Source organism: Lampetra fluviatilis, chromosome 48 (genome assembly GCF_964198595.1).
Source record: "Lampetra fluviatilis chromosome 48, kcLamFluv1.1, whole genome shotgun sequence".
Taxonomy (NCBI): domain Eukaryota; kingdom Metazoa; phylum Chordata; class Hyperoartia; order Petromyzontiformes; family Petromyzontidae; genus Lampetra; species Lampetra fluviatilis.
The window spans coordinates 3,936,691-3,958,336 of NC_136322.1; the positions used below are offsets into that span (position 1 = coordinate 3,936,691).

The 21,646-nt window shown below is 57.3% G+C and overlaps 4 protein-coding genes and 1 pseudogene across 4 annotated transcripts; all 5 read right to left on the reverse strand.

Moving 5' to 3' along the window:
• Nucleotides 1–55: 55 nt before the first annotated feature.
• On the reverse strand, nt 56–360 carry LOC144948207 (histone H4-like; annotated as a pseudogene).
• A 1,089-nt stretch (nt 361–1,449) lies between these two features.
• On the reverse strand, nt 1,450–2,112 carry LOC144948208 (histone H1.2-like). The gene has a single exon (XM_078877636.1). It carries the CDS (start codon nt 2,110–2,112, stop codon nt 1,450–1,452), a length of 663 nt encoding a protein of 220 aa, XP_078733762.1.
• Nucleotides 2,113–4,349: 2,237 nt separating this feature from the next.
• Nucleotides 4,350–4,730, reverse strand: LOC144948088 (histone H2A). The gene has a single exon (XM_078877516.1). It carries the CDS (start codon nt 4,728–4,730, stop codon nt 4,350–4,352), a length of 381 nt encoding a protein of 126 aa, XP_078733642.1.
• An 894-nt stretch (nt 4,731–5,624) lies between these two features.
• Nucleotides 5,625–6,035, reverse strand: LOC144948089 (histone H3). Its single transcript, XM_078877517.1, has one exon. It carries the CDS (start codon nt 6,033–6,035, stop codon nt 5,625–5,627), a length of 411 nt encoding a protein of 136 aa, XP_078733643.1.
• An 843-nt stretch (nt 6,036–6,878) lies between these two features.
• Nucleotides 6,879–7,280, reverse strand: LOC144948090 (histone H2B type 3-B). The gene has a single exon (XM_078877518.1). It carries the CDS (start codon nt 7,278–7,280, stop codon nt 6,879–6,881), a length of 402 nt encoding a protein of 133 aa, XP_078733644.1.
• Nucleotides 7,281–21,646: the final 14,366 nt, after the last annotated feature.

The following is a 21,646-nucleotide window of genomic DNA, read 5'->3' on the forward strand; positions in this document are numbered from 1 at the left end:
GTGGGTGGCTCTGAAAAGAGCCTTTGGGTTGGCTTAGTGTGCGAGAGATGGGCGCTCAGCCTCCGAAGCCGTAGAGAGTGCGGCCCTGGCGCTTGAGGGCGTAGACCACGTCCATGGCGGTGACGGTCTTGCGCTTGGCGTGCTCCGTGTAGGTGACGGCGTCGCGGATGACGTTCTCAAGGAAGACCTTCAGGACGCCGCGGGTCTCCTCGTAGATGAGGCCCGAGATGCGCTTCACACCGCCGCGGCGAGCGAGGCGGCGGGCTTGGTGATGCCCTGGATGTTGTCGCGCAGCACCTTGCGATGGCGTTTTGCGCCTCCCTTGCCGAGCCCCTTACCGCCTTTACCGCGTCCAGACATTCCGACTACTTCTGACAAAGCTCGCGAGAGACTGCGCGCTCAGCTTGCAGCAGCAGCCGCCTTTATACCCGAAGCGTGGTGACGTCACCGACCACCCCTGCCCTCCGCGATGGCTCCGCCTTAAACCTTAGACCTTTAACCTCTGTGACGAAGAAAACCCTCCACTGTCGTCAATAACACTTCCTTGACATGTATAATATGCGACGTTTTGGGCAATGACCCTTCTTCGAAGCACTCTGTAATGATATTGGCACACCCGCAGCGAACGCGAGAGGAACGCGATCTGTTGCAAGATTGCACGTGGAGTGAATAATCGGTGTAAGGTCTTGTTTTCAAGTGAACAAGATGAACTAACTTTATAATCGTGTGAAGCTAAACGGCTTCCAACACAATAGTTGAGTGAACGTCACCAACTAGTTCTCCCAAAGTAAGAAAGACATTGCAAACAATGCGATATTTACGTATAGAAATTAATTTTAATAGAGAAGTTTAGATGGTGCACCGCAATGTTTACAAAACAAAGTGAAAAGGCGAGAACGAGCGAATGAAGGCAAATTGAGTAAAGCTGTCTGGAATCAATACCTTTTTAGACTAAATTCCATATTTGGCACCAGTAACATGATGACGGAATGAAGAGGTGCAACACATAATTCGGACGTCGCTGAGATTACTCTGCACTCCGTTCGAGTGAGGGAGCTGCCACCCGCCTCGCCTGTGTTTGTGATCCCTGCTTTCGGGCTCGATTACTCCCATCACATCAATGCTTAAAACACATCGAGTGGGTAAAATGTTATAGTTAATTTGGCGAATGTACGTAACTTATCCAATCTACACAAATCCTCACGATTGAACTGCACCAAGCGTCGAGCTCCTTGATCAGGGCCGAGGCAAGGCGAGCAACCATCGCCACGCCGTAAATGGGTTTGACTTACAGAATATGGCACGCATTCAACAGCAACGTAATACACTGTCATGTGTTACCGATGAACTAATGGAAGCGCAGCAGCATCTGGTTCACTTTTTTAACTAAGTGGGTGGCTCTGAAAAGAGCCGTTGAGGTGGAGTGAATCGAGCGTCGTCCGATCGGATTCACTTCTTTGGCGCAGTCTTCTTGGGCTTGGCCGCGGCCTTCTTGGGCTTGGCCACCTTGGGTTTGGCGGCCTTGGCCTTGACGGTCTTGGGCTTAGCGACCTTGGGCTTCGCAGCCTTGGGCTTGGCTGGGCTCTTCGCCGCCTTCTTGGGCTTAACAGCCAACTTCACCTTTTTGGGGCTCTTGGCCGCCTTGGCAGCCGCGGGCTTCTTTGCTTTCTTGGGAGACTTCTTGGGCGCGGTCTTCTTGGCTGCCGCGGGCTTCTTCACCTTCTTGGCTGCCGCGGGCTTTTTAGCTGCGGGCTTTGCCGTTGACGACTTGGGCTTCGCCTTTGCGGCAGCCTTTTCCTTGTTGAGTTTGAAAGAGCCAGACGCGCCGCTGCCCTTCACTTGCGCCACGGCGTCTTTGGCCACGAGCTTCTTGATGGCCAACTTCACGCGGGCATTGTTCTTCTCCACGTCGTATCCTCCGGCAGCAAGCGACTTTTTGAGCGCAGGAAGAGACACGCCGTTCCTCTCCTTGCTGCTGGCCAGAGCCTTGAGGATGAGCTCGGACACGCTGGGGCCGACCTTCTTGGCCTTTGGAGCGGCGCGCTTCTTCTTGGGGCTTTTAGGCGCTGAAGTAGCCGCAGCTGGTGGTTGAGCAGGAGCAGTTTCCGCCATCTCAAGACGTCGCTTTTATCGCCTCGCCTCTTTGAAATCGAAATCAGCGCTCTCACGAATTCGAAACGAGTGTTCTCCAGGCCCGAGGTTATTATAGAAGCGGCGTACTGAATGCGGACGTCGCTGAGATCATCCAGAACTCAGCTCTGGTGAGGGAGTTGCCACCATACTCACTGTGTTTATCACGCCTGCCTTTGGGCTCGATTACTCCCGTAACGTTCATACTTACATGCATCTAGTTGATACATTATCACGAAGATCACTTCTTTAATGTACGTTACTTATGCAATATACGACAATGCTCACGATATAAATTATAATTCAAAACAAGTGAACAACCAACATTTGGGAGACATTGTTCGGTCAGGGCATGCTATGACGATTGTCGGTTTTCAAAAGTGTTACTGATGAACACTATTTAAAACGCACTCGAATTTTTTGCAAGACAAGATGCTTCAACAGACTACTCATATTTAATTCCAACGAAATATTTTCTATTTAAGTTTTGCCTCGCGCGCTCTCGATTTCTCCTCTCGCGCTATGGTGAGGACTGCGCGCCATGTCAACAGTCCCTTGTCACCGAACTTTTAACTGGACGTTTTAATCGAACTTTGAAATGAATAAATATATGGATTTTCAGATGGACAACAAACTGAAGAAATTTACTCAAAATTAACCGACATTAAATAGAAAGTTTAACATTTTACGTGGCAAGAGGTGAGTAGCTCACGCACTGCAGAAGGGTCGCGCGCCTTGAACAAGATCGAGGCACGGTGCACAATCATCACCACTCAAATTCAACTCAAGTGACTCTGCAGTCGAATGTTTAAAGAAAATATATAATCTTACGTTTAATGCACCGACAGAGTTGATATTCTAGGAGCGCAGGATGGTTCATCCGATGGGTTGTTTTTACTGCAATAAGTAACACGTATTTACTGCACTAAGTAACACGAATGAGTAATCATTGGAAAGATGTTATTAACCATGTAAAAAATATTTAACTACACATATTTGTACCATCTTATTTGACAAGTAATATTATACTTTACCGAGTGTTGACATCCCCAGCGTTTACCAGTACTTTTTTGCTTACTATCAGCTAACACCGGCCACAACCCTGAGCTGATGTGCTCATTTGATCCCTTTTCTGACCGCTCAAAAAGAGCGAGTTTTATTCTTTAATAAACACGATTCTTTCTTCCAATAGGCATCCCAATTTATTCTAAACCATGTTCCATGATTGATGCAATGTTGGAATGCTGCTCAAATACCGTTCCTAAATTAGACATAAAGGGTATCTGGAATGAGCAGAGCATTCGTTTAATTGCGAGCATTTTGGGACGAGGGCAACTCGACGACGGTGTCCTTATTAAACAGGACCCTGCGGGGTGGGCTGGTAGGAACGAATAACCAAATAATATAAACATAATGTATTATTACACTTGTTAAGCCAGGAAAGCCCCACTGAGTCAAAAGGTTTTTGTAGGGTCCTGCCAAGTGTTTGCAGTAGGGGGCGATGTTGCTACACCTAATCGGACGATACGAAGGGAGAGATTGAGGCCTAGTTCTAGGCTTTAGGCCTAGCTGTATGCTTTAGGGCGCTGTGAGTTAATTTTTAATTTAAATGATTTAATGATTCATGTAAAAGCTTTAAATTTAAATGTTTCTATTTAAAAACATGAGGGAATGTAACATTGTTAAACATAACTCCCTTTCACACACGCGGGGGTACGACACGAATGGAGAGTTTCAGGCCTGGTTCTAGGCTTTAGGCCTAGCTGTAGGCTTTAGGGCGCTGTGAGTTTTTTTTTAATTTCAAAGTTTTAATTAAAAGCTATCTCAGGGAATTATTAGGGCGCTGTTAGTTGTTTTATTTAATTTCAAAGTTTTAATTAAAAGCTATCTCAGGGAATTATTAGGGAATGTTACACGTGTTTAGCCAGGAAAGCCTCATTAATTTAAATGTTTTAATTAAAAGCTGAGGGAATTATAAGGGAATGTTACACTTGTTTAGCCAGGATAGCGTCACTGAGTCAAGGTTTTCGTAGGGTCATGCCAAATGTTTGCAGTAGGGGGCGATGTTGACGGACGGACACATTAATCTATTGGTGGTCTGGTCCACTTCGTTCCTACCAGTATAACAAAACTCCTGTGTACGACTGTCCGAGCTCTTTGCAAGTAAGTGGGTGGCTCTGAAAAGAGCCGTTGTTGTGGTGGTAGAGGCGGCGGCGCGTTCACTTCTTTGCCTGAGAGGTCTTCTTGGGCAGCAGCACGGCCTGGATGTTGGGCAGCACACCGCCCTGGGCGATAGTCACGCCGCCCATGAGCTTGTTGAGCTCCTCGTCGTTTCGCACGGCGAGCTGCAGGTGTCGGGGGATGATCCTCGTCTTCTTGTTGTCGCGGGCGGCATTGCCAGCCAGCTCGAGGATCTCGGCAGAAAGGTACTCGAGCACGGCGGCCAGGTAGACGGGTGCTCCAGCGCCGACCCGCTGGGCGTAATTGCCCTTGCGGAGCAGCCTGTGAACGCGACCCACGGGGAACTGCAGGCCGGCGCGGGAAGAGCGGGACTTTGCCTTGGCGCGAGACTTGCCACCGGTCTTGCCGCGTCCAGACATTGTTAAGCGACCTAGGATGCAAAAAGCACTGGAGACAAAGTACGAACGATTTGTGACGTTAACACGCACCACCGGAGCGGCTTTTATAGCGGAGACGAGGATCGTAGAGCGCGCCGCTGCTGATTGGCTCCTCTCGGTCGAGTCCCGCCCTCTCCTTGAGCCACCAATGAAAAGCCGGGACGCGAGGATTCGATGTTGACTTTAATTATTTGTATCCATATAAATTTTAATGCGGGCACGCATCTTATGAATGAAACAATGCGATACACGTACTTAATAGGTTCAAGTTTTAAGCATGATAGAGTTAATTAATGGGCACGTGCTGGCAAGTCAAACTTATAAGCGGATTCCGCAAATATCAATGTATTATTGATTATAATAATCATTTTGAGGGACCGCATTGGTTATAAGAAATCATTGTGATAGCCTTGAGCTCGTGATTGATCGCCCACGTGCCTATACGGTGTATATATATTTTCCTTTAACCGCCTGTTCGGGCAATGCCTAAAAATATATGTGCGTGAATAATTCAGTCTCTTAGTTTGCAAAATGTGAACTTCTTATCAGCTCGGGCTTGAAACAACATAAACCAATATCTTTGGGTTTAATAGTTAATATATTTCACCAAAATAACCCTTTTGTTAAACATTATGTAAGCATGGTTTCACAACGCTTATATACGACACCAACGTGTGATGTTGAAAAATATGAGCGGCGGGGTATAGAAAATGAACTTCATTGTCGCTTACGCCTGACGACTCGTGAGAGCCGTGACCAGCAAACGAAGGTTTCCGGCACCCGAACTTTGAAGAACACACATGGAAGCGTTTTCATGAGTAAGTGGTGGCTCTGAAAAGAGCCTTTGTGTTGTGCTTTGAGGGCCGAGCTGGGCGTTCAAGCGCGCTCGCCACGAATGCGGCGGGCGAGCTGAATGTCCTTGGGCATGATGGTGACGCGCTTGGCGTGGATGGCGCACAGGTTGGTGTCCTCGAAGAGCGCGACAAGATACGCTTCGCTGGCCTCCTGCAGAGCCATGACAGCGGAGCTCTGGAAGCGCAGGTCGGTCTTGAAGTCCTGCGCGATCTCCCTGACGAGGCGCTGGAAGGGCAGTTTGCGGATGAGCAGCTCGGTGGACTTCTGGTAGCGGCGGATCTCGCGCAGAGCGACGGTGCCGGGCCTGTAGCGGTGAGGCTTCTTGACGCCGCCCGTGGCCGGAGCGCTCTTTCGGGCCGCCTTGGTGGCGAGTTGCTTGCGGGGGGCCTTGCCGCCCGTGGACTTGCGAGCCGTCTGCTTGGTGCGAGCCATGGCTTGGTGAGGGCAAAGATTCTCACAGGCGGGGAGAAGGCGGCTTATGTAGCCCAGAGCGCGCGCTCACTGGTCAGCGGAGTCGTGACGTGCGAAGAAGGGGAGCGTGCTGATTGGTTGGCAGCGTGCAATGATCTCGAGTCGTCAACTCTTCTTAATCAACAAAATGTTCACAGTTTGGATCATTTCAGAATGCCGCATCACGATGCAGTAGTACCCTTTGAGCGCCGTCGATGTCTTTAACGGATGTTATTTTCTCAAGCAAACACCTTTCCGAAAACAACTTTACAGTGCTCTGCATGATCTAAATAAAGTGTTAAGAAACTGCACTTCATTGGAAACAGTAATACGTAAAAATGTCGGAAAGAGGTGATCACAGGAATAGATATATATTCTCTTGGCATTGAGATGATGATCAATTATACTGCACGAGTCATCCATGCTAGGCGCTTACTTTTACATATATGAACACGTGCAAAATGTTAGTTCCTGCCCGAAAATACAACCACGAATTAAATATATTGCATTGCAAGGTTTTGGCGCCAAACATCCAATGTAATATCTGAATGGGCTGCAGATGAAATCAATGGACAAACAAGTCCAAGAAATGCCTGCTGGTAAATATGATGTGCCATGAATATTGTTATCGCTTTTATTCACGTGGAAACATGTTAAAATGCGTTCGATCTCTCCACTTCACTCAATGAGCGAACAATGTCCCCGCGTGAACCGGGGCTTTGTTGGAAGTTTCGTTTTGTACTCCTGCTAGGACTGGTACAAGCAGGTTCGGAGAGGTGGGTGGCTCTGAAAAGAGCCTTTGTAATTAATGGTGGAGTCGAGGCTTCACTTGGAGCTTGTGTACTTGGTGACGGCCTTGGTGCCCTCCGACACGGCGTGCTTGGCCAGCTCGCCGGGGAGCAGCAGTCGCACTGCGGTCTGGATCTCCCGAGAAGTGATGGTGGAGCGCTTGTTGTAGTGCGCCAGGCGGGACGCCTCGGAAGCGATGCGCTCGAAGATGTCGTTGACGAACGAGTTCATGATGCTCATTGCCTTGGACGAGATGCCGGTATCGGGGTGCACCTGCTTCATCACCTTGTAGATGTAAATGGCGTAGCTCTCCTTCCTGCGGTGGCGTCGCTTCTTGCCATCCTTGCGCGTTGCCTTGGTCACAGCCTTCTTGGAGCCCTTCTTGGGAGCAGGAACCTTGGCCGGCCCAGCGCTCTTTGATGCGGGAGGATCGGGCATGTCGACGCGTTGTAGGCAGCTTCAGGTCAGAACAGACGGGAAGCGAATGTGGATGTCGGTCGGGCGATGAGCTCCTTTTATAGGAGGCGAGATGCAAATCAGAGGATCGTAGTGCGCGGCGCTGCTGAGTGGCTCTTTTAGTACCATCCCTCTCCATCAGCCTCCAATGAGAAACGCGGACGCGATGCTCACTTTAATATCGTTTTTACTGCAAAAAGGACTTGTGAATATAACACAATGTAATGTCCAAACATGTATATTAGTGAATTGCAGCCATGGCCATTGCCTTTGTTTTAATAAGGATGACTGGAAAACCCAATACAGTATATTGTGTTTTGAGCGTGGGTTTTTTTGTTTCTTACGAGGGATTGTTTCACCTGTGGGGGTCGCTAGCCCCCGAGATCCCTCCCTCGATAATACTAACGGCCGGACTAACATCATCAATCGCCCCCCCGCTGCTAAGCGAACCGCCGCTAGGCTCCTCACCCAGGGTGTGGGAGCCGTCACCCGAGGATTCCCCTCCACCGCGGGTCCGCGTAGCAGGCATGGATAACCACGCACGCGCACACCCACACACAGCTCTGCACGGCACTCACCCAACCCTGACCACTCACGTTAGGATCGTGCACCTGTGTTACACACGTCGTGAACGTGCGCGCACACACGCGTACAGCTCCACACGCGATACCCACTCCTGCGCCGCTCTGCGCTGCGCTGGCCGCCCACGTTACGATCGCGCACCTTGGGCACGCCGATTACGCACGCCGAGAGCTTACGCAAGTAACGAGCGCACGCAAGCGGGGCACACGCCGACACGACGACTCGTCCCCTCCCCCACTCGCGCGTGCACGTCAACACAAATATCGTACAAGGACGATTCTCCTCTCACACGGCTGCGTAGTCACGCCAACACACCAAAAGTGCTCTCCCCGGGCGTTAACGCACATGTGGGGGTCGCTAGCCCCCGAGATCCCTCCCTCGATAATACTAACGGCCGGACTAACATCATCAATCGCCCCCCCGCTGCTAAGCGAACCGCCGCTAGGCTCCTCACCCAGGGTGTGGGAGCCGTCACCCGAGGGTTCCCCTCCACCGCGGGTCCGCGTAGCAGGCATGGATAACCACGCACGCGCACACCCACACACAGCTCTGCACGGCACTCACCCAACCCTGACCACTCACGTTAGGATCGCGCACCTGTGTTACACACGTCGTGAACGTGCGCGCACACACGCATACAGCTCCACACGCGATACCCACTCCTGCGCCGCTCTGCGCCGCGCTGGCCGCCCACGTTACGATCGCGCACCTTGGGCACGCCGATTACGCACGCCGAGAGCTTACGCAAGTAACGAGCGCACGCAAGCGGGGCACACGCCGACACGACGACTCGTCCCCTCCCCCACTCGCGCGTGCACGTCAACACAAATATCGTACAAGGACGATTCTCCTCTCACACGGCTGCGTAGTCACGCCAACACACCAAAAGTGCTCTCCCCGGGCGTTAACGCACACACCTCCGTACCCGCACAATCGTACAGAGACCACGGCCTTTATGCGTACAACGACCACACACTCGCGAATGCAGTGCACGCTAATACCACGTTCCAAAAACACCCAACAACACGGTTTTGTTACTACGCTCGAGATTTTATTAGCCCTTGCTAACCAACCGAGCCACCCGTGTGTGTGTGCGGGACAGCAAGGCGCTTCTAACCCACACTCTGGTGCCGTGTAGCCCTATTCTATGCTGCGCTCTCTGCTAAACCGCTTTCCTACTCGTCCTTACCCCGAACTAACCCTCTCCTACGGATCCTACCCTCCGCTCTGAGGTGTTGTAAGGCGCGCAACACGATACCGTCTGTAGTCCTTGGTGACCTTGCGGCGCTCAGATCGTCCTGCAGACAATCTAGCGGCTCGCCCGATGACTCCTTCGTCGCTGACCCCGTGTCCAAACTCCAGAAGAAGAGAGTTCCCTACTGCCCCTGCGTTTTCTTTTAAACTATTCACATCAAAGGCTAGGCGCCCCCGTCCCGACCGCCTTGGTCTCTCGACCAATCCTGAGCCTAGGATTTCCCGCTCTTTTGCGATCCCGCCGGCCTTTGAACTTTCGACCAATCAGTCGTCCCGGTTCCTGATCCCAGCTATCTGCCTTGCTGACCCGTGTTTGTGTTTGTATGCGTTTCTAACTGCGGGGCTCTCTGAGCTCGCCGTGGTCGTGCGATCTCAAATCCGCCCACGGCGCCGCAGTGTTACTTGGCCTGGGAAGGGTCCTGTCCAATTCCCTGGCCCTGAGAAACCGTGGGGTAACCCCCCTAGGGGGCCCTCGGGTGAAAACTCAGGGTAGGTGACCCGACCACGAGGCCCTACGTGGGTGCGGGTGCGTGTTTATGTGGGGGGGGTGATGGGGGGCAGTGCGGCGGTGGAAGCCGGGCGGCTCCCTGGCTCGGCCGAGCGGCCCCGTCGCTGTGGCACCACATAGCCCCCCGGGGTGCCAGTCCCCGTCCCGGGTTGACTGGAGCACCTCGCCTGGGTTGCCCCCACGAGGTATCGCCGCGGGGTCCGCGGGATTCGCCCGGCCCTTGTGGCTGGCCTCGGGGGTGGCGGCTCCGTCTCCTGGGGCTCCGGCGGTGGTCTCCTCCTCCATTCCAACGGCTCCCCTCGGTCTCTGGCACCTGCGGGCTGGGGAACAAACTCAGAGGCGGTGGGGTTTAAGGGTCGCCGTCCTCGTCGCCCCCGGCCCCGCCCGGGGCCCCTCGGAGCCCGGGGCTCCGTGGGGCCCATATACTGCGCGAGGCCCCCGGGCACGGGGGGTAGGGGGACCCCGGGGTTTCGGGGTACTTGGACGGCGGGGCTCCCCCCCTCGGGGGCTGCTCGCCACGGCTTCAGTCGGCGGATGTTGACCACCATCTCCCGGCCCCTCTCTCCTCCCTGAATCAGCACCGTCCATGGTGAGATCTGCCGTCTCACAATCCAGGGTCCTCGCCAGTAGGTGGTCAGCTTCCCCACCTGTCCGGCACCGACGCGGGGAGTGTACAGCCACACCTCGGAGCCCGCAGTGTAGAAGGGGGGCTCCATACGGGGTCGGGCGCCCTGCTCTTGCCGCTGGTGCGCGGCCTCTCCGTGCGGGTAGGCTCGGCCCCTGGCCCCTCGCAGGGTCTCCAGCAAGTGCTCCACGGGGTGGCTCCCTTCCTCCCGTTGCGGCGGAGGGACACCGAACAGCAGATCTGCGGGCAGGCGAGACTCGCGACCAAACATCATTAGGAACGGGGTCTGTCCTGTAGATGTGTGAACGGCGGTGGTGTAGGCGAACAGGGCATAGGGGAGGTGTTCGTCCCAGTCCTGTTGATTCGCGGCCGCCATGCGTTTAAGCTTCCCGGCCAGAGTCTGGTTCATCCTCTCTACCATCCCGTTCGCCTGGGGGTGATATGCCGTGGTTCGGTCCTTCTGGATCCCGAACTCTCGGCACAGCGCCTGGAATAGTTCGGCCTCGAATTCACTACCCTGGTCGGTAATGACTCGTTCGGGGATCCCGCACTTAAGTACGTAGTTTTCCACGAAGGCCCGGGCCACTACGAGGGCTGTTTTATCCGGGATAGCCACCGCCACGGGGTAGCGGGTGAAGTACTCCACCGCTACAAGAATATATCGGTTGCCCCGGTGGGATCGTGGAAAGGGCCCTTGCAGGTCGATTCCGACCAACTGATTCGTCCGACTGACTCGGAACGGCCTCAGGGGTACCTGGTACCTCGCCGGCTTTTGCCCACACTGCTGACACCAATTTGTGGGGGTCGCTAGCCCCCGAGATCCCTCCCTCGATAATACTAACGGCCGGACTAACATCATCAATCGCCCCCCCGCTGCTAAGCGAACCGCCGCTAGGCTCCTCACCCAGGGTGTGGGAGCCGTCACCCGAGGGTTCCCCTCCACCGCGGGTCCGCGTAGCAGGCATGGATAACCACGCACGCGCACACCCACACACAGCTCTGCACGGCACTCACCCAACCCTGACCACTCACGTTAGGATCGCGCACCTGTGTTACACACGTCGTGAACGTGCGCGCACACACGCATACAGCTCCACACGCGATACCCACTCCTGCGCCGCTCTGCGCCGCGCTGGCCGCCCACGTTACGATCGCGCACCTTGGGCACGCCGATTACGCACGCCGAGAGCTTACGCAAGTAACGAGCGCACGCAAGCGGGGCACACGCCGACACGACGACTCGTCCCCTCCCCCACTCGCGCGTGCACGTCAACACAAATATCGTACAAGGACGATTCTCCTCTCACACGGCTGCGTAGTCACGCCAACACACCAAAAGTGCTCTCCCCGGGCGTTAACGCACACACCTCCGTACCCGCACAATCGTACAGAGACCACGGCCTTTATGCGTACAACGACCACACACTCGCGAATGCAGTGCACGCTAATACCACGTTCCAAAAACACCCAACAACACGGTTTTGTTACTACGCTCGAGATTTTATTAGCCCTTGCTAACCAACCGAGCCACCCGTGTGTGTGTGCGGGACAGCAAGGCGCTTCTAACCCACACTCTGGTGCCGTGTAGCCCTATTCTATGCTGCGCTCTCTGCTAAACCGCTTTCCTACTCGTCCTTACCCCGAACTAACCCTCTCCTACGGATCCTACCCTCCGCTCTGAGGTGTTGTAAGGCGCGCAACACGATACCGTCTGTAGTCCTTGGTGACCTTGCGGCGCTCAGATCGTCCTGCAGACAATCTAGCGGCTCGCCCGATGACTCCTTCGTCGCTGACCCCGTGTCCAAACTCCAGAAGAAGAGAGTTCCCTACTGCCCCTGCGTTTTCTTTTAAACTATTCACATCAAAGGCTAGGCGCCCCCGTCCCGACCGCCTTGGTCTCTCGACCAATCCTGAGCCTAGGATTTCCCGCTCTTTTGCGATCCCGCCGGCCTTTGAACTTTCGACCAATCAGTCGTCCCGGTTCCTGATCCCAGCTATCTGCCTTGCTGACCCGTGTTTGTGTTTGTATGCGTTTCTAACTGCGGGGCTCTCTGAGCTCGCCGTGGTCGTGCGATCTCAAATCCGCCCACGGCGCCGCAGTGTTACTTGGCCTGGGAAGGGTCCTGTCCAATTCCCTGGCCCTGAGAAACCGTGGGGTAACCCCCCTAGGGGGCCCTCGGGTGAAAACTCAGGGTAGGTGACCCGACCACGAGGCCCTACGTGGGTGCGGGTGCGTGTTTATGTGGGGGGGGTGATGGGGGGCAGTGCGGCGGTGGAAGCCGGGCGGCTCCCTGGCTCGGCCGAGCGGCCCCGTCGCTGTGGCACCACACACACACCTCCGTACCCGCACAATCGTACAGAGACCACGGCCTTTATGCGTACAACGACCACACACTCGCGAATGCAGTGCACGCTAATACCACGTTCCAAAAACACCCAACAACACGGTTTTGTTACTACGCTCGAGATTTTATTAGCCCTTGCTAACCAACCGAGCCACCCGTGTGTGTGTGCGGGACAGCAAGGCGCTTCTGTGGGGGTCGCTAGCCCCCGAGATCCCTCCCTCGATAATACTAACGGCCGGACTAACATCATCAATCGCCCCCCCGCTGCTAAGCGAACCGCCGCTAGGCTCCTCACCCAGGGTGTGGGAGCCGTCACCCGAGGGTTCCCCTCCACCGCGGGTCCGCGTAGCAGGCATGGATAACCACGCACGCGCACACCCACACACAGCTCTGCACGGCACTCACCCAACCCTGACCACTCACGTTAGGATCGCGCACCTGTGTTACACACGTCGTGAACGTGCGCGCACACACGCATACAGCTCCACACGCGATACCCACTCCTGCGCCGCTCTGCGCCGCGCTGGCCGCCCACGTTACGATCGCGCACCTTGGGCACGCCGATTACGCACGCCGAGAGCTTACGCAAGTAACGAGCGCACGCAAGCGGGGCACACGCCGACACGACGACTCGTCCCCTCCCCCACTCGCGCGTGCACGTCAACACAAATATCGTACAAGGACGATTCTCCTCTCACACGGCTGCGTAGTCACGCCAACACACCAAAAGTGCTCTCCCCGGGCGTTAACGCACACACCTCCGTACCCGCACAATCGTACAGAGACCACGGCCTTTATGCGTACAACGACCACACACTCGCGAATGCAGTGCACGCTAATACCACGTTCCAAAAACACCCAACAACACGGTTTTGTTACTACGCTCGAGATTTTATTAGCCCTTGCTAACCAACCGAGCCACCCGTGTGTGTGTGCGGGACAGCAAGGCGCTTCTAACCCACACTCTGGTGCCGTGTAGCCCTATTCTATGCTGCGCTCTCTGCTAAACCGCTTTCCTACTCGTCCTTACCCCGAACTAACCCTCTCCTACGGATCCTACCCTCCGCTCTGAGGTGTTGTAAGGCGCGCAACACGATACCGTCTGTAGTCCTTGGTGACCTTGCGGCGCTCAGATCGTCCTGCAGACAATCTAGCGGCTCGCCCGATGACTCCTTCGTCGCTGACCCCGTGTCCAAACTCCAGAAGAAGAGAGTTCCCTACTGCCCCTGCGTTTTCTTTTAAACTATTCACATCAAAGGCTAGGCGCCCCCGTCCCGACCGCCTTGGTCTCTCGACCAATCCTGAGCCTAGGATTTCCCGCTCTTTTGCGATCCCGCCGGCCTTTGAACTTTCGACCAATCAGTCGTCCCGGTTCCTGATCCCAGCTATCTGCCTTGCTGACCCGTGTTTGTGTTTGTATGCGTTTCTAACTGCGGGGCTCTCTGAGCTCGCCGTGGTCGTGCGATCTCAAATCCGCCCACGGCGCCGCAGTGTTACTTGGCCTGGGAAGGGTCCTGTCCAATTCCCTGGCCCTGAGAAACCGTGGGGTAACCCCCCTAGGGGGCCCTCGGGTGAAAACTCAGGGTAGGTGACCCGACCACGAGGCCCTACGTGGGTGCGGGTGCGTGTTTATGTGGGGGGGGTGATGGGGGGCAGTGCGGCGGTGGAAGCCGGGCGGCTCCCTGGCTCGGCCGAGCGGCCCCGTCGCTGTGGCACCACATAGCCCCCCGGGGTGCCAGTCCCCGTCCCGGGTTGACTGGAGCACCTCGCCTGGGTTGCCCCCACGAGGTATCGCCGCGGGGTCCGCGGGATTCGCCCGGCCCTTGTGGCTGGCCTCGGGGGTGGCGGCTCCGTCTCCTGGGGCTCCGGCGGTGGTCTCCTCCTCCATTCCAACGGCTCCCCTCGGTCTCTGGCACCTGCGGGCTGGGGAACAAACTCAGAGGCGGTGGGGTTTAAGGGTCGCCGTCCTCGTCGCCCCCGGCCCCGCCCGGGGCCCCTCGGAGCCCGGGGCTCCGTGGGGCCCATATACTGCGCGAGGCCCCCGGGCACGGGGGGTAGGGGGACCCCGGGGTTTCGGGGTACTTGGACGGCGGGGCTCCCCCCCTCGGGGGCTGCTCGCCACGGCTTCAGTCGGCGGATGTTGACCACCATCTCCCGGCCCCTCTCTCCTCCCTGAATCAGCACCGTCCATGGTGAGATCTGCCGTCTCACAATCCAGGGTCCTCGCCAGTAGGTGGTCAGCTTCCCCACCTGTCCGGCACCGACGCGGGGAGTGTACAGCCACACCTCGGAGCCCGCAGTGTAGAAGGGGGGCTCCATACGGGGTCGGGCGCCCTGCTCTTGCCGCTGGTGCGCGGCCTCTCCGTGCGGGTAGGCTCGGCCCCTGGCCCCTCGCAGGGTCTCCAGCAAGTGCTCCACGGGGTGGCTCCCTTCCTCCCGTTGCGGCGGAGGGACACCGAACAGCAGATCTGCGGGCAGGCGAGACTCGCGACCAAACATCATTAGGAACGGGGTCTGTCCTGTAGATGTGTGAACGGCGGTGGTGTAGGCGAACAGGGCATAGGGGAGGTGTTCGTCCCAGTCCTGTTGATTCGCGGCCGCCATGCGTTTAAGCTTCCCGGCCAGAGTCTGGTTCATCCTCTCTACCATCCCGTTCGCCTGGGGGTGATATGCCGTGGTTCGGTCCTTCTGGATCCCGAACTCTCGGCACAGCGCCTGGAATAGTTCGGCCTCGAATTCACTACCCTGGTCGGTAATGACTCGTTCGGGGATCCCGCACTTAAGTACGTAGTTTTCCACGAAGGCCCGGGCCACTACAAGGGCTGTTTTATCCGGGATAGCCACCGCCACGGGGTAGCGGGTGAAGTACTCCACCGCTACAAGAATATATCGGTTGCCCCGGTGGGATCGTGGAAAGGGCCCTTGCAGGTCGATTCCGACCAACTGATTCGTCCGACTGACTCGGAACGGCCTCAGGGGTACCTGGTACCTCGCCGGCTTTTGCCCACACTGCTGACAGGCCCGGCAGCCCTGCACCCAGGCGGCCACATCTTGCGCCAATTTAGGCCAGAGATACTGGCGACGCAGAGTCTCCCGGGTGCGCCGTTCCCCATCATGGCCCCCGAGCGGGTGGTCGTGTACCAGTCGTAGCAGCTGGGGTCGCACCTGGGCAGGAACACAGATACACCCCGGCTGGCCGGCCTCGGTTAACTCCCGTACCACTCCGTTCTGTACACACAACCGGGCATACAAACCGCTCCAGGGTCCTGGTAGGGCGCTCTTTTCCTCCCGCAGTGCCGCCTCCACTGCCGCCAGATCCGGATCTCGCTGCTGGGTCTGTCTCAGCTGCTCGTCGTTTAGGCCCGGGAAGGCACAGCCGACGTCCTCCTGGGTCCGTCCGATCGGGTCCCGAGCCGCGGGTCCCGCGCTTGCCGGGCGGTCGACGGGATCCTCAGTGCCACCTGCGAGGGTCTCTGTGGCGCACACTGCACTCTCTCTCGGGGGGGGGAGTTTAGTTTCCGCGCGCTCCTTGGGTTCTGCTGCCTGGCGGCAGCGTCCCCCCGTGAAGCACGGGCAGGCGTCTCCCTCCCTCGTCTCAGCGCGCACCGCGGGCCGTCTTGACAAGGCGTCCGCGTTCGCGTGTGTCCGCCCCGCTCGGTACTCGATCTGCAGGTTGTACTCCTGCAGCTGCGCCAGCCATCGAGCCATCTGCCCCCGCGGTTCCTTGAATGTAAGGAGGAACTGCAGTGCATAATGATCGGTGCGCACACGACATTTCCTGCCGTACAAGTACGGTCGGAACTGTTTACACGCGAAAATTACAGCATACAGTTCCTGACGGGTTACACAATAGTTCAGTTCGGCCCCGCTCAGGGTCCGACTGGCGTACGCGATGACCCGCTCCGTCCCACCCTGCACTTGCGACAGCACCGCGCCCAGCCCACTGCTGCAGGCGTCAGTGTCCAAAATAAAATCGGTGGTGAAATCTGGGAAAGCCAAGGTGGGGGTGTGGGTGAGGTGGTCTTTGAGTGTGGTGAAAGCCGTCTGGCAGGCCTCCGACCACTGATAGGGGTTCTTAGGGGAGGTGAGTTGGGTGAGGGGGCGTGCAATCTCACTGAATCCCTTTACAAATCGACGGTAATAAGTGGCGAGTCCCAAGAATGACCTGATCTCCGTCAGGTTCCTCGGCCGCGGCCAATCCACTACGGCACGCACCTTCTCGGGATCGGTGCTCACCCCTGCCTCGCTGACTCGGTGTCCGAGGTACCCCACCTCGCGTTGCGCAATGTAACACTTACGTGGCTTGAGCTTGAGATGGGCTGCTCGTAGTCGCTGGAATACTTCCCGCAGCCTGGACCAGTGTTCGGACAGCGACCTACTGAACACTATTACGTCGTCCAGGTAAATCAGGCACTGTTCCCACTGCAAGCCCCGCATCACCAACTCCATCAACCGCTGGAACGTCGCGGGCGCGTTAGTGAGTCCGAACGGCAACACTCGAAACTCAAACAGGCCCATCGGGGTGGTGAATGCTGTTTTTGGCCGATCCTCCTCCGTCATCTCCACCTGCCAGTAACCGGACGCCAGATCGAGGGTGGAAAAATACCGCGCTCCTGCGAGACTGTCGAAGGTGTCGTCGATGCGTGGGATGGGAAAAGCGTCGCCGAGGGTGACTGCGTTCAATTTTCGGTAATCAACGCAGAACCGAGTCGATCCGTCCTTTTTCGTTACCAGTACCACCGGGGCAGACCAAGGGCTCGCGGAGGGCTGGATTATGTTATCGCGTAGCATATCCGTGACTGCCTCTTTGATCTGGGTCCGTTCAGGCGCGCCCACTCGGTATGCGGGGAGTTTGATGGGTCGGGCTGCACCTGTGTCAATTTGGTGCTTGACCAGGTCGGTCCGGCCCACGTCCGAATCGTGCTCACTGAACACGTCGGCGTACTCCCGCAATAACCCGCGCAGCTGATCGGCCTCCCCCTTAGGTAAGGCTGCCCAAGGCACATGTAGCGCATCCTGCAGGGGAACAATCTCGGCTCGGGGGGTCGGGCCGACTCGCCAGGCCAGATCCTGGCTGTCCTCGGGGCGGCCAGGGTCCTCCGCCCAGAGTGCGAACACCGAGTCGTTCGAGTGGCGAGCGTGCAGGGGGTGTACGGTGGCTACCGGGGTGCGTCGTCGTATCATTGCCGGGGTACTGTGTGGGTTAAACACACGTATAAACAGCCGGCCCCCATCTGCGTTTACCAGTGTGGCTGACCCTACCACCCCGTATCGCGATGCCAACTCCGGGTGAGGAGTCAGCATTACCTCGCCCGATGGTCGGTGGGTTGGGTCGGTGGAGAGGGTTGCCACTGGCACCAGCATCTCGGCGAGAGGCCCGATGGTGACGGCCGACACCAGCGTAGCGGCCACGGGTGTGAAGCGTGGGCGATTCGGCTCCTGTCCTAGGAACGGAATCCGCTCCCCGCTGCCCTCCACCGTAGCGCATCGTTGCCGGGGCTGTACGTTAAGTCCCAACTTTTCCAGGAGGTCCGTTCCTGCAATGCACTCGTGGCACAACACACTCGAAACGTAGAATTCCTGTGTGCACACCTGGTTTCCTAGACGGACCTCGAGGGAGACCTTCCCCAGCAACCCCATCCCGGCTCCGCTTGCCGTGTGCAGCGCGCGATCCGGGGCCTGCAGGCAGCCCACGTCCACCCCGAGCATGCTGCAGTGCGCGGCGCTCATGAGAGAGGCCACGGCGCCCGTGTCCAACAGGATCCGGGTGCGCTGCCCGTTCACCTGGCCTTCCACCAGCGACGTGGCTCCCGTTATCCCTGCCACCAGCTCCCGCAGCCAATCGCCCGAGGTCCATGCGCCCTTGGGTGTTGTCGTTGTAACCTGTTTATGGATCACTCGCTCGCCATTATTATTACAGCTGGTTTGGGTCGGGTCTACGTCGATTTCATCCCCTGGTGGTCCCCTCTCTAGGGGGGGCTTAGTGTTTGACCTATGCATCGGCCTCGCACGGGCGCGCTGAGGGCAGTCCCTCATGAGATGCCCTCGACGGTCGCACACATAACACGTCCTGGGAGGAGTGGCGGCTCTGTGGCGAACTTTCTGCCCACTCCCTCCTCCCCCCGTGCGCTGTTGCTCATACTCTGCTTCTAGTCGGGCTATCCTCCCAGTTAATCCTCCTACCTCGGCCTGGACCGTCTCTACCATTGTCTCCAGCGCAGTCATGTGTGCCCGTACTTGGGTTACCTTGTTGTCTACTTGGGTTACCCTGTCACCTACCTGGGTTACCCTGTCACCTACCTGGGTTACCTGGCCGGAGACATCCTATATACCCGTTTGTATACCGGCAACCCATCCCGGGGTTGTCTCGCGGGACACTGGAGGTTCTCTTTCCCGGCCCCTTACCGTCCTCGCGAGCTCCTGTTCCTCCTCCTCGTCTTCCGAGAGCAGGCTCGCAATGGCGCGCTCTCGTCCCAGCCCCCGGAGCTGCGCGCGTTCGCTGTGAATTCTTTCACACTTACGTGCGCGCTCGACAAGGGTGTTAAAGGGAAGACGTGGGCAGCTCATGTCTGGCTGCCACCACGCCGTGCGAGACAGGTACCGCTGGATTTTCTCGGCAGCCAGTTCCTCAATAACCTCAGTTGCGTACCCCGGGCGTGCGATCTTTGTTAACTCGCGCACATCCTCGGCGTAATCACGGAGATCTTCGCCAGGTTGGCGACGGCGCGCCTCTAAGGCCGATTTTGCTTCCTCCTCGTCACGCGTGCCAAAACGCTGATCGAGTCGGCGCATCAGCTCCTCTAGCTGTGTCTGTGCGCTCGCGGGTAACGCTTCTACAAAATCGGCTGCCCGCCCATCAAGATTCATATTAAGTTGACGTACTGCCTGCGCGTCCGTCCATCCATTAATTTCCTTGGCCCCTAAGAGATTGCGGGCGAATGCCTTCCACGAAGGGGCCCCCCGGCCGGTAAATATCAGTCTTATTTTAGCGTGAGGTAACGCGGGGGTCCGTACCGCTTCCGACACCAATTTGTGGGGGTCGCTAGCCCCCGAGATCCCTCCCTCGATAATACTAACGGCCGGACTAACATCATCAATCGCCCCCCCGCTGCTAAGCGAACCGCCGCTAGGCTCCTCACCCAGGGTGTGGGAGCCGTCACCCGAGGGTTCCCCTCCACCGCGGGTCCGCGTAGCAGGCATGGATAACCACGCACGCGCACACCCACACACAGCTCTGCACGGCACTCACCCAACCCTGACCACTCACGTTAGGATCGCGCACCTGTGTTACACACGTCGTGAACGTGCGCGCACACACGCATACAGCTCCACACGCGATACCCACTCCTGCGCCGCTCTGCGCCGCGCTGGCCGCCCACGTTACGATCGCGCACCTTGGGCACGCCGATTACGCACGCCGAGAGCTTACGCAAGTAACGAGCGCACGCAAGCGGGGCACACGCCGACACGACGACTCGTCCCCTCCCCCACTCGCGCGTGCACGTCAACACAAATATCGTACAAGGACGATTCTCCTCTCACACGGCTGCGTAGTCACGCCAACACACCAAAAGTGCTCTCCCCGGGCGTTAACGCACACACCTCCGTACCCGCACAATCGTACAGAGACCACGGCCTTTATGCGTACAACGACCACACACTCGCGAATGCAGTGCACGCTAATACCACGTTCCAAAAACACCCAACAATACGGTTTTGTTACTACGCTCGAGATTTTATTAGCCCTTGCTAACCAACCGAGCCACCCGTGTGTGTGTGCGGGACAGCAAGGCGCTTCTAACCCACACTCTGGTGCCGTGTAGCCCTATTCTATGCTGCGCTCTCTGCTAAACCGCTTTCCTACTCGTCCTTACCCCGAACTAACCCTCTCCTACGGATCCTACCCTCCGCTCTGAGGTGTTGTAAGGCGCGCAACACGATACCGTCTGTAGTCCTTGGTGACCTTGCGGCGCTCAGATCGTCCTGCAGACAATCTAGCGGCTCGCCCGATGACTCCTTCGTCGCTGACCCCGTGTCCAAACTCCAGAAGAAGAGAGTTCCCTACTGCCCCTGCGTTTTCTTTTAAACTATTCACATCAAAGGCTAGGCGCCCCCGTCCCGACCGCCTTGGTCTCTCGACCAATCCTGAGCCTAGGATTTCCCGCTCTTTTGCGATCCCGCCGGCCTTTGAACTTTCGACCAATCAGTCGTCCCGGTTCCTGATCCCAGCTATCTGCCTTGCTGACCCGTGTTTGTGTTTGTATGCGTTTCTAACTGCGGGGCTCTCTGAGCTCGCCGTGGTCGTGCGATCTCAAATCCGCCCACGGCGCCGCAGTGTTACTTGGCCTGGGAAGGGTCCTGTCCAATTCCCTGGCCCTGAGAAACCGTGGGGTAACCCCCCTAGGGGGCCCTCGGGTGAAAACTCAGGGTAGGTGACCCGACCACGAGGCCCTACGTGGGTGCGGGTGCGTGTTTATGTGGGGGGGGGTGATGGGGGGCAGTGCGGCGGTGGAAGCCGGGCGGCTCCCTGGCTCGGCCGAGCGGCCCCGTCGCTGTGGCACCACACTTCTAACCCACACTCTGGTGCCGTGTAGCCCTATTCTATGCTGCGCTCTCTGCTAAACCGCTTTCCTACTCGTCCTTACCCCGAACTAACCCTCTCCTACGGATCCTACCCTCCGCTCTGAGGTGTTGTAAGGCGCGCAACACGATACCGTCTGTAGTCCTTGGTGACCTTGCGGCGCTCAGATCGTCCTGCAGACAATCTAGCGGCTCGCCCGATGACTCCTTCGTCGCTGACCCCGTGTCCAAACTCCAGAAGAAGAGAGTGTGGTGCCACAGCGACGGGGCCGCTCGGCCGAGCCAGGGAGCCGCCCGGCTTCCACCGCCGCACTGCCCCCCATCACCCCCCCCACATAAACACGCACCCGCACCCACGTAGGGCCTCGTGGTCGGGTCACCTACCCTGAGTTTTCACCCGAGGGCCCCCTAGGGGGGTTACCCCACGGTTTCTCAGGGCCAGGGAATTGGACAG

Coding starts and splice junctions, on each gene's coding strand:
- LOC144948090 (XM_078877518.1), bottom strand. CDS start 7,280: ATGCCCGATCCTCCCGCATCAAAGAGCGCTGGGCCGGCCAAGGTTCCT.
- LOC144948088 (XM_078877516.1), bottom strand. CDS start 4,730: ATGTCTGGACGCGGCAAGACCGGTGGCAAGTCTCGCGCCAAGGCAAAG.
- LOC144948089 (XM_078877517.1), bottom strand. CDS start 6,035: ATGGCTCGCACCAAGCAGACGGCTCGCAAGTCCACGGGCGGCAAGGCC.
- LOC144948208 (XM_078877636.1), bottom strand. CDS start 2,112: ATGGCGGAAACTGCTCCTGCTCAACCACCAGCTGCGGCTACTTCAGCG.